The sequence below is a fragment of the Antrostomus carolinensis genome, unplaced genomic scaffold (assembly GCF_000700745.2).
Source record: "Antrostomus carolinensis isolate BGI_N321 unplaced genomic scaffold, ASM70074v2 scaffold10381, whole genome shotgun sequence".
Classification (NCBI taxonomy): domain Eukaryota; kingdom Metazoa; phylum Chordata; class Aves; order Caprimulgiformes; family Caprimulgidae; genus Antrostomus; species Antrostomus carolinensis.
Window position 1 is genome coordinate 50,697 of NW_010291982.1, and position 12,576 is coordinate 63,272.

Genomic DNA, 12,576 nt, shown 5'->3' on the forward strand with positions numbered 1-12,576 from the left:
ATAGAAACAGAAAAAACATACCAATCTAACATATATATATAAAACAACTCCTTTGAAATAACAGTTGATTGACCCTCTAGACTTTTTGTCTTGTTGGAATGGTAAGTTTAACTTTTACCATTGGGATCATAAAAACATCAACCCATTTGAAGGGGCTCAATCAGCCCACACCCTCAGCTGGTGAGAACCATCACAAAGATTCAGGGTAGATCACCCATTATCCAAACTCTATACACTGGACTTGGAAAAAAGTCTCAAATTCCTGAGGACCTGGCATAGAATTCCTCAGGTTCTACTTACCACTAACTGCTGCAATATATGTGCTAAAAATAGATGATAGGGAACAGTGAGTAATAAAACACTTTAAAAAAGCGACCTTTAGATGATAAGTGTTCTGTAAGAGCAACAATGTCGCCTCAATTCAGAGGTTATGCCCAGCACATGATGTGGCCAAGAGGCTGACTTGATTTGTTCACTAAATTCTTTAAAAAAAAATCTCAGAACTGAGCCACTGAGTAAAGACTTTCTTCTAAATATTGCCCAAGTTTCTGTATGGCAAACAAGCCTGGCTCTGTGTTCCCCGTGGATATTATTCCTATAGCAAAGTTGTTGAACCAAAAGAATTGGGCAAGGGGTGGGGAATGTTAGATGCATCTTTAATTGACAACAGCCAAACTCTCAGCTGCTCAAGTCAATAATTTGTATTGATTTAACCCGCAAGATTTGGCTGTGTAACTTCAGCAGGGTGATCCTGAAATCAGTGGGAGCTTCCTCCCTCAGGATCAGGTACCAGTAGGTGAGTCAAAGATGCAGGGGACTCTATCCATTCTGTTGGATCATTACAAGTTAGCTTGAAAAGGAATTATTATGGGACAGTAATATTGCAAAAGACTGGTTTTAACAACAGTGGTTATGTTCTATTTTAATGTCTTTCTAGGAAAAGACTTATTTTACAGAATAGATGCAAAAAAAATGCCAGTTTTCTGTAAAATCATTGTTTATCCACATGGAATGCACGTACCATATCACCTCTAAAGAGTGCTAAAAGCCAGAGACACACGTTCTTAGCTTTCCCCCACCAGAAGATGGTAAGGGGCTAAAGCTATTCCTGCTTTAATTATGCAGTACCACAGTATTAGTTCACCCCCAGGGAGCATACAGCACTTCAGTGAAGCATGGAAATTTTAAAGCAGTGTTATAAGAGCAAGCAAACACAGTAGCTGGCATCATTTCAGGGCTGAGCAGAAACAAAAACAAACAAACAAAGCCCTCACAAAGGAAAATGAAATGAAACCATTTGGGAGATGCATATGAATTTTGCTACTGTGGCTACAAAGGTAGTTTCTGCAGTCATCTCAGCATGTAATGTGAGGTGGCACACACAACACTGTGCCCCAAAGTGCTACAGTACTGGACCTTTCAATCTTGGCTTTCCTCTCCATTGAGCTGAAGTGATCTTCTGACACTATTGCTGCCAAAATTTCTCCTGTGCTCATTTCCCAACTCATACCTCTCTTCACCTACTTCCCACTCCCACCAGTTGTGCTCCAGATGCCAGGGCAAGTTTTATCTCTGTTGCTCTTCAGCTCAGTGCACTGATACAACAGATCCATCTCAGATAATGTATGTAGGCTGCCCATGCAGAGAAGCACAGGGGTATAAAAACTGCCCTGTCACACACTGGTGCATGGCTATTCTGCTCCTAAATCTAAGCCCTCTGCCATCAGACTAATAAGAGTTCTGCAACGTAGAGCTCTCAGGCTCAGCAGTTTGACTTTAACCCAATCCTTTCATTACCTTGTGTGATGATTTCAGAGATGGGGATACTCTCCTGGTCACCCTTGACTGAGTAGACGCTGACGTTGTACTCCACACCAGGGTTAAGGTTTTCAAAGGTGCAAGTGGTCTGATCTGCACCTACTACTTCCTCCAAGGTAGAGCCTTGCTGCCCACTGGTAGGAGCAGTGGTGACTCGGTACCCACTGATGCCTGAAATACAGAAATACCAGTATGCAGTAATCTCGTGCTGTACTGGTTTATGTCAGGCCTCAGTATAAACAACTGCAGCAACCACATTACATTTTACAAGTGATTTTGCCACCCTGAGCAGGCAAGAGGTTGTTTTGTCAAGCACCCCAAAATGAGCTTTCCAGGAGACAGCCATGCCCCTCTCACAGCATAGTTTCAGTTCCCTTTGAGACCTTACCAAACTGAAAATCTCACGACACGTCAAGATAAGATACATCTACTGACAGAGAGGGGTCTTCAAAAGGTTTCAATCCTTGTTTTATGGAAGTCAATTGTTACAGCTCCCAGCAGCTACTGTTGAGGAGAGCTCATCTGGAACACTTTCAGAATTTCCATGCTGAATTTCAATTACATTAACTCATTCTTTACTGCCAGAAATCCTTTTAGTCCATTATGTTTTCCTTCCCTTGGATTTTTTTTAAACCACTGGTTAGAAATCCTTCAAATACCTAAACCAGCTGAAATATTTAAACACATTCATACTCCAAAATAGCATTTTACATGGAATGTAAAGCATGAAGACTCCTATAACTGTGAATTACATCCTTGAATATATCTCGAAACACGTACATTCTTCTTCCTTAAATGACTCAACAACAAGCTTCTTATCAAAATCTCCTTAATGAACTGCAAGGCACTGCAGAACAAACGTTAGCATTCTGATACAACAGGAGGTTCAAGCACAGTGTGAGTTCACATAGTTACCTGGAGTTGTGCTCCTGTCCCAAGAGACTACCAGGATCCCAGTATCAGGATTGGGCTCCAGGCGCAGGTTGGTTGGTGGAGACAATGCTGCAAGTGTTCAGACAAACGAGTCATTTATGGCACTGAGAATCATGCCAGCTCCCTCAGCATCCCTTCTCCCCACATTATATCCTCACCCTTCAGAATTAGCTAAAAATATTCTCCCAAAGTTGTGACCCGAGAAGAAAGACACCTTCCAGACCACAACAGGAGGAAAAGACTAGGACTGACTCCCAGAAGACAGCCACTGATCTGGGGAGCACAGGGCAAGCAAGTGGAAGAAGGAATAACTGTGGAAAAGCAGATGTGTCTTACGTGTCGTCACTTTCCTGATGATGGGAGTCTCTCTCTCCTGGCCGTCCATCAGGACTGTGAGGCTGTAGGTGTACTCCACTCCAGGGGTCAGGCCAGATATCACAATGCTGCCAGAATCAGAGATGACCTCCCGGGGAGCCTCTCCACCTTGGCTTGGGCGCACACCCAGCTGCAGAGAAGCAGCAAAGTTTGCTTTTCAGTCTCAAATAACCTCGATCCTCAGTAACTTCCAGCATCCAGACTTATCATCTGACATGGGTACCATGGGCCTGTATGCTTCACACCAACTGTTAACCTTGTAACTTGTGTTTTAGATGTCCTACTGATGAACTTGACCTGAAGCACAGAGGACACGCTTGCACCTCTTTCCTTTGTGCTACTATTTTCATTGCTGGTCTGTAGTAACCAGCTTTAATCCATCTTCCCTATCACAATGAAGCAAGAGGAAAAAGAAAAACGGGACTTCAGTTTCTCCTACCTTGAAACCAATCCTTGGGGCAGGCGTCCAGGTGATGACAATAGAAGTCTCAGTCACTTCTGTGTTAAAAGGAGGAACAGAGCCACCAGGCTGATCTGTGAAGTGAATTGAGAGAGGTGAAGTCTAGCTGCTGTGATGGCACCAAACAGTTAGAAAACCTGACCTATAGCAGTCCCAATAGCATAATAAGATGTAAGTAATAAGATGCTGAACTATATTACTTTTGAAAATCCAGTTATTTGTGAGGGATTTGACAGATGACTTCTGTCTGCTCCTGGGCTTGATAGACACTGTAAGCATGTGGTCTAGTCATACCCAATGTTTTTGCTGTTCCTCAGGAAAACAAACAACTACAGTGGGCCTCATTAAGTCCTCCATGCAACCAACCCCATGAATGTGGGGAGTATTGTTTTTGGCATGTTATCTAACGTGCTCCTCAAAACCCAGCTTTTTTTCCTTCACCCACCATATGCCATTCAATCAGCAGAACATGACACCCTTGTCTGTCATCCAGCTGTCCCAGCTAGGACTATCTCATCCCTCACCAACATCTTCAACTCTTCTGAAGTCAGCAGAGTGCAAGGGAGCTCAAAGACAATCTGAGGAATCTGTGGTCTCATTGATATTTGTCAGGAGCATGACACAGAAGCCAAAGCCTTTGTGTACCCCAGAATCAGTCTAAACTTCACAGAGTTTAATCTGAATTGACCTCATTATTAATTAAGAGAGTTGGTTTATTAATCTATAGTCTTAAACTGGACCGGTTTCATTCAGATAAGCCAGAATTTGAAGGCAATATTAATCTAAGATATCCAATCATCTCCTAATGGAGAAATATTTATAGATAAGGCTGTCTGTCAGCAAAAAGCACCTTGCCAATGTCAACAGTGTTACTCTGATTAGAAGTCTGAACCTTTATTTTCATTTCACATTGTTCTAAAAGAAACCACAATTCTCTTTTGAAAAGAGGATGTGGTTCTGGGCTTGGATGGCTTTGAATTTTGTTAGTTTATATGACTGCTTCACCATTATTTAAACAGTGAATCTATTTGTTCTTTCTAGAAGTATGTGTGGGTTCTTACAGAACTCCCTTTCCTCCCAGAATTTGCTTAATATTTCTTCCAAGCCAGCAGCACAAGTACAGATGACTGAAATGTACAACAACAAAAAAAAGAGAAGGACAGAATGCAATGTTTGCATTAGTTTCTGTAACTCCAGTTGAGCTGCCTTAGATGGTATGGTTGGGCTTGAGAATTACTGCCTTCAGCTTTATACAAATGATAGACTAATTATTCCTTGCCCATTTTAAGGGAGCTGTTTGCTTTCCTTGATTTGTCATGCCAAAACCAAACAACTGGAAAGATCAAATAAAATGAAATTTCTTTTTCATTCAGTTAAACAAGAACTGAGGTACCACTAGTAACTTTTCCCTTTTGGTTTTAATCACCAAAAAGCTGAAATCTATTTTATTAAAAGCTTTTTGATGCAGATAACTCTCTTTGCCCTGCCAAAGAGCTCAGAAAGAAGAACAAGGAATATTTCCCAAGCAGTTCTGCTGGAATGCTACTTCAAAAGGCTTCTTCTGTAAACCAATTCACAATAGCCACTTTCAGCACAAGTTTTGAAGAAAGGCCAGGGCATTAGGGAAGAGGAATATGTGCCTGTTATACATACAAGTTGTGAAGACTCCAGTCTCTCTAGCGCTTTGCAAGTCGTCTTTCACTGCCACGAGGTACACAGTGTACTCTGTGCCAGGCTGCAAGTTCCTGAGAAGGTACTTGGTGGCAGAAGGTCCCACATTGTAGGTCCTTGGTTGACCTCCTCTCGTGGGACCTGCAGTTAGCCGGTATCCTGTGATCACAGCACGGGGCCGCGTCCACGTCACTAACACTGAACTGTTGGAGTTGACAAAGCTCAGGTTGGTGGGGGCATCGAGCTCTGGGGAAAACAAAAAGAAGCACAACATGCATTAATTTTCCATCTGAATATCTGCTTCACCCCTGTTTCCAAAGCATGTCCATTACCATGGACATGCCCAAATTCCATGGACACCCCTAATTCCAAAGCATGTCCATTACCATGCAAAACACATGGGTGTACAAGGAGATTGTTGAGCCTGAATTTCTCACACAGGGCACGAGTGTAACAGTAGGGAAGGGAGATGGTGGGAACGGTGAGGGAGCTGGAAACAGAAGTGAAATAACTATATCTGTGCCTCAGTGCCACCCGGTAATATGCTGGGCCAGGCAGACCTGCACATTCTGGGCTGCACCACTTTGGGCTGCTGCCATATGTGCCCATCCCACGGGGAAGCCAGGCTAACAGCTGAGGCGAGACAGATGAACCCAACCACACTCAGGAATTTCAATAGTTTCTCACAAATGCTGAGCATTTTAAAAAAAAAAATCAACTCAGTTTAGACTTGTCAGCGTAAGCAGAGAAACCTAACTTTTACCCCTTTTTAATTTAAAAAGATTTATTCTTTTTAAATCTTTGCCCAGTCCTACTCCCTGCTCTCTCAAAATCCCTTCCCAAAACCAAAACACTCCCACTTTGTCATTTTAATGTAAAAATAAAGGACAGTCTGTGACTTTCTGCAGAAAACCAGTTCCTAGATCTACTTAAAAATAATCACACCATGGCACTGACTATACAACAATTCTAAGCATGCTCATCTCTCCCGTGGGACTCGTGCAACAGCTCTTATCAGGCTTCCCCCCCTTTTTATCACTGCCCCTGGGAAGCTGCTGAAACTGATAACCCAGAAAACTACATAAACAAGAGGCTGAAGCAACACAGCTTCTCCAGCACTTCACTGGAGTCCAGTGAACGGCAGAGATATCACTGCCTTTGGCTGAGACAAGATGAGGCTCAGAGGGAGAAAGACACTTCAGCAATTTGTTTCCACAACATTGGCTGCAGCAAAGAGTTTATAGCATCTACATGGCAAGTTTCTTTCCCCACCTTTTCTAGGCCCCAATCATTGTTGAAATTAAGAGCAGTGAGGAGAGGCTGCACCAATGCTCTTTTTTGATGGCAAATGCTTTTTTCTCCCCTTGAGTAAATAATTTTTTTGTGATAAAAATTAACGTTTTCATCACTCTCCAAGTTTTCCTCCCTTTTTGAGCAAGGACTTCCTTCTTCCACCACTTGCAAACATGAGGGAGATAATTCTAAAAGACAAAGGATGAGTGTGACCCTCCTTAGGACCATCTCCAACCCATAGGCTGAGAGTCAGCTTTATCTCCTCTTGGTACTTAGATCTGTGCTAAGTCTCATCTGACAAGGATTGTATCTGCCTCTGATTTGTAGCCTACAGCCAGTTCCTTTCTGCACCATTTAATTAGCCAGCTCTATTAGGCTTTTATCACTTCCTCTCCCCATACTCAGGGAAAAAGAGGAAGATTAAAAAGCCACACACACACACACACTCAGAGTTTATTTGTAGACTGCTTTTTAACGGAAGGCTAAAAAGAGAATCACATTTACACCGTGGGAAGAGACTCTTGCTGCAGGGTTTTCCTTGGGAACTCTGAATGATTTTTGTTTCCCAGGACTTTCGATTACAGGATGCAATTTATGTGAATACTTTCTGAAATGTGGTTGAGGCGAAGCAGTTAAGGGATGATCACAGCCTATGGAAAAGTATTCCAGACATTTGCAAGTAGCCCTGTGCTGTCCAAATCAAGTGTCTATGCTCTGATGTCCACCTCTGCATGTGGACTTTCAGAGGGGCTCTACACCTAGCCAAGGCTCTTGAAAACACCCACAAAAACTTACAGATCTAACTGGCAGCTGAACCCTTCTTGTTTTAAATGCTTCCAAAGGAAGTTCAGACTCCTAAGTCGCATCTCTACTTTTGAAAGCCTCACTTGAAAGAGGAGAGAGAGCGTTCACACCCTCAGTGTTACACTCAAATCAGATACCTATGTCAAAGGACAAACATAAGGATCTCATTCTCCCTGCCTGGTCAAGGGAGCTGGTAAGAGGGAGAGGCACTATTCATGGCTCCAAACTTTCTGGATGTAAGTAAACAGTATTTCTCAAACAGCGTGGCTATATTCACAGATTATCCCATTTCCTTTCCTTCCTTCTCATCTCAACTTCTCAAAAGTTGCTCTCATTTACTGAAAATTATCAGAACAGCAGCAGACATGCATAGCTGAATTTTAATCCTTTGAAAAATGTGACCCAGTCAAAGAACAACTCAAACACCAAGTCACCTTTCTATTGCCCAGTAAACAGGATCTGTTCAAATGAACCACATCTCAGGTTCTGTCCCGCCTGCTTCTCTTGGATCAAAAATGGAGATAACCACCCAAACCCATCCTAAACTCCTCCTCTTCCATCTGAAAGCCTGCATCTCGCCCAGCCACTGCTCCTCTCTTCTCTGCACTTCTGCAAAGCCAAAAGCAATGCCTGACAAACCCTGTACTTCACTTGTCATCTTGCCTCACACCAGCGAGGCCACTAAATCATTAGCAATTGGGTTCTGAGAGATCCTGCCTGACCCTCCCTGAAAAATATATGTTCCCCATGGTTCTTGTCAACAGTCCATTGAGGTCACTGCAAACCAGTTACTCAGATTTCACTGGGATGACAGGGAAACTTCTGGGGTGGTGAGATAGCCTGTGGAAAGCCAGGCCTGACCTGGCAAAGCTGAAATGCAGTCCTTTTAATGACAAGGCCTGTCTTTACATGTGCATGCAGAACTCTACTGCTGACTGTAAAGTCAAACAGGTATGTAGCTGTCAGAAAGGAGAGAGAGATTTTCAGAGCAATCTCAGCAAGGTTCTTAAGTCATGCTGAAATCTGCCCTAAGGTATCCTCAAAAAAAAGAAAAAGTTAAAAATCACGGGCTGCAATCTGTGCTGTAAAAGAACTGCAGGGCCCATCAATTCTCAGTCAGTAATAAAAAAGTTGAATTCCAGCCATATTAAATTGTTCTGAAGTGCCATGAGAGTTAAACTCCCATTGGAAAGCCCTGGAGGAGGATAAATCTGCTGAAGAGATCATTGTTTAACTGAATGAATTCCCAGCCCTGTCATCCCAGTTATGGGATACCTCCTGGGCTACAACTGTTGCACTTTAAGTGCTCTGTTTATATATTTCTCTAAGCGACACAGAAATATGCACTTCAAAAGGCTGAAAAAAGCATGAAGGAAAGACACTTACTGGTGGTTTGCTCTCCAGTCAAAGGTTTGCTCTCCCTGCCGTGGCTGATGGCAAAGATCTTAAAGAGATAGGTTGTTCCTGGGAGCAGGTCAACAACTTCAGCAAAAGAGCTCCTGGTGATAGGCAGTCTCTGGCCGTGCTGGCCAGGGCGATTGACAGGGATCACTTCCACTCGATAGCCAGACACTTGGCTCTGTGGTGGGGTCCACATGATGGTGATCTTAATATCAGAAACCTCCACAAACTGCAGATCTTTGGGGGAAGGAACTTCATCTGAAAGCAGAGTGACGGAACAGTGTTAGAGGGAGGGAGCTCTTAAGCAATTGCCAAGGGAAGCTACAGGTTTACATGGAAGAAAAAAGTAAAAAAGATTAATTTTGATTGAACAATGGCTAGCCCAAGAATATTTACCAAATTTAAAACATCATGGTAACCTTACTGTAAACACATATACACACATTCCCAGACAATATTGAGGCAGAACTACAATTCAAAATGTCACTACATGGTTTTAAGTATTTTAGGCCTTCAGTCAAAGAAGGTGTCTTACTGCCACAGGAAGAGAACTGAAAGACCAGATGTAATATATTACAGAGCTTCAAGTATATGTAGAACCAAAGGCTTGGATAGAAATAAAAAAAAAATACTGCAGGGGCTGGAAACAGGAACCTCCCTTTAAAATTAAAAGAGAGGGTTTTGAAAACCCATGGCATGTTCTGAATGTCTACAATTAACTTAAAATCCATCTTTTATAATTAAACAAGTACAGGGGCTGATCTGGCCTTAGTGCAGTCAAAGACAAAATCCAGTTCCCTCTGCGTTGGTCCACAGTACTGCACCCTTGAATTCCTATGTTCAAATTAAGTTTCTTCAGATTAGGACTGATACTGCCCTAAGGTTAACCAGTGTACATTTTTAGAAGATACAGATGCCAAATCATAAAATCATGGAGCTGAGTTCATTCCTGGTAAATTCCCATTTGCAAACACGTGCTTATAACTGGCAGGACCATCAAATTCCCCTGCTACCACATCAGACCCCAATTCTTTAACTATCCTTTATTTTGGTTTGGCTCTTCAGCCCAATTGGATACTTCAAGAACCCTGAAAGCAGTAGTTTTTTAAATTGTGGGTACTTCAAGTTTAGACCACACGGTATTATTTTGGCACATAAGTCAATACTGAGCAATCTCCCATCCCCACTGACCGCAATGGAAAATGATGGTTAGGACTGGAAGGGAGAGAGAGAAGTCAGGTGAACGATTTAAATTTGTGTTGTGGTGTCTGAGGACAGAACCTGCAGGCCGAGTACTGAAGCAAAATGATTTACCAGGCTCTTAAGATCTCTTAGCAGAATCCCCTTAAGAAGATGTAGGAAACTCTGATCTCTTTTCTATAGACACAATGCAAGACTAACCTTTCTGACCTCCCTGCAGTCTGATAGGGAATCACAATCCTATTAACACAGAGTAGTGGATTGACTGTGTCAATTCATAAGCAAGTCTGACTTTACTATAAAACTTCAATACCAGTGACATTTACAATTAAAAACCACAATGATGATGACAAAAATCAGAATCAAGTCCACTTAAGGATTCATTTAAGCTAGAACAATATCAGCCTGCATTGTCATTTGGCTCTATGAACTAACAGAAAACTCAGTGACTGATACCCAGAACATACTGGCCATTACCTGTCTGAGGGACGCCTGTGGTTTCCTGTTGGATGAAGATAGGAGTACTCTCCTGATTTTCTTCCACTGCGTAGATGCTGATGTTGTACTGAACACCTGGCATCAAGTCACTGAGTGTGACGGAGGTAGCAGTGTCAGGCAGGTTGAGCTCTGTGCTGCTGCCTTCCACAGAGGGTGTATAGATAATTCTGTAGCCTAAAGCAAGAGAGATATATATAGTCCTTAGCCATAATCAGTAAGCCAGCACAAGATATGCTAGAAATGAGAGCTAAACTGATCTCCCTACTAAGGTTTCTTAAAAATAGTCCTGAACTTCAGCAGGGCCCGTGGCTTGCCTGTGTTTACATCCCATCTACAGAGCACACACTCATAATGGCTTCCAAAGCATAATCTGATCTGGATTAGAATATTTCTGATCTTTGACATGTGGATTTAGGGTCTATGCAGTTCTCATGCTTGTCATGGGATGGTCTGGATGACAGATACAAAGAGAAGGTCACGGGGCTTGTTTTTATTTAACACAAATCCAGAAAGAATTGTTTGGTTCAGACAGTGAAACCAAGCAAATGTTAAACTGTCCATGTGCTTTCCAGCTGGTCTCTCAGACTGGGCAGAATTATGCACTAGGCCTCTTGTCCCAGAGTTAGACTTCATTTTCTTTTTAACCTAGATTTCAGATTCTATCAATAGGGCAAAATAGATGCACTCCAATGAGACAAACCTGTGATTGGAGCCTGTGGTCTGCTCCAGCTAATGACAATCGATGTGTCATCTACACTTTCCACAGTGTGATCGGGAGGTGCATCCGGAGCTGTTTAAAGGAATAAACAGAGGAGGACAGAAAGCATGAGGATAAGAGGCAACAAAAATATACTGAGCAAACAATAAAAACAGCTTTCAAAGTGCAGCAACCCACCCACACATACCTGTAGTCTGTGAAGTAGACAGGATCAGATTCTGCTCTCCTTCTTCAGAGATCTGATAGACATTAACAATATACTTGCGACCGGGAAGCAAGTCAGGGATGTTGACAGAAGTAGCTGTGCTTGGCAGATCTAGGGAAGACAGGAAAGAAAAAATTGCCTTAGCAATTCTATCTTCTCACTTTCTCTCCAGATGAAATAATTGAGACCTCTGTTCTAATCTGGGCTGAATCACAGTCTTCCTGCAATAAAACAGCAATTGTTCTGCGCTGTGTCTTTAGAGCACATCAGAAAATTGTGTGGAGAGTTGGGACAGGTCTCCACACTCAGCAAGCAGACAATGCCTAGGACAGCAAGGCTTGATGTGCGACACAACAGGGCAACTTGAGCAGCAGCACCCTGCACATCGCTGGCATTTAACAACCTCAGCTGACTGAGTGCTCATTTCATACCCTGACTGTTGCATTTTCAATACAGATATATATGGAACAATTTCCCACATGAATAGGCTATGTGGAAAGACTGACTCATGAGCAGGGAGGAATGACATGATGAGGGTTGATGAACTTCTCTCCCCCATCCCTTCCCCCAGATGTCCACCTACATGCCAGATGTAGGAAATTCCCCACAAAGCAGCTCCTTAGTGGCCAGACTGAAGCCAAGCATCTTAAGGGAAACTGAGAATTGCCTTTCAATTTGCCTGTAAACCTCTGTCTGTAGACAGATGAGCTCAGGAGCTGCTTTGCAACACAGCTCAGCTGTCTGGGCAGCCACTGTGCAGACAAGAAAGGTGGCGAGAGTGCTGGTGGTCCCAGTGTTAGCCACTTCTGCTCATGAGCCCAAGCCTTGAGTTCAGGGGAGCAAACAGTCCAGGGAGAATTATTAGGTCAGAGGATTACTGTTCTTTTTCTCATGTTGTTCTTCTATTGCCTTCATGTCCAAATAGCTATTATAACTTCAAATCCTTGTGAGATATTGCTATTACCATTGATAAGACAGGAAATTAGGAAAAAGAAGATAAGATTAAATTATGTGTGGTGACATGGGCTCTACAGTAGATGTTGGAAAAGTGGATTCAATTCCTAGGTGTGAGTCCAGCTTCCTGGCTTAGCTAAATTGTCACAATGTCAAAGACAAATAAGATCCGAACCAAAGAAAACAAATGTGAGTGGACTGGAACAGACATCTGTGAGATGACAAGTAGCCAAGAAAGGGCATTAG

The 12,576-nt window shown here is 42.7% G+C and overlaps 1 protein-coding gene across 1 annotated transcript in view; it reads right to left on the bottom strand.

The window, feature by feature from the left end:
* FN1 (fibronectin 1) overlaps positions 1–12,576 on the bottom strand; it is a gene marked incomplete at its 5' end in the record, with an annotated part of 54,067 nt that overhangs the window by 21,178 nt on the left and 20,313 nt on the right. Inside the window, 9 exon segments of the mRNA XM_010176793.1 lie at positions 1,798–1,989; positions 2,734–2,820; positions 3,088–3,256; positions 3,566–3,660; positions 5,240–5,503; positions 8,741–9,013; positions 10,433–10,627; positions 11,154–11,243; positions 11,359–11,487. Coding sequence (XP_010175095.1) covers positions 1,798–1,989; positions 2,734–2,820; positions 3,088–3,256; positions 3,566–3,660; positions 5,240–5,503; positions 8,741–9,013; positions 10,433–10,627; positions 11,154–11,243; positions 11,359–11,487 — 1,494 coding nt within the window.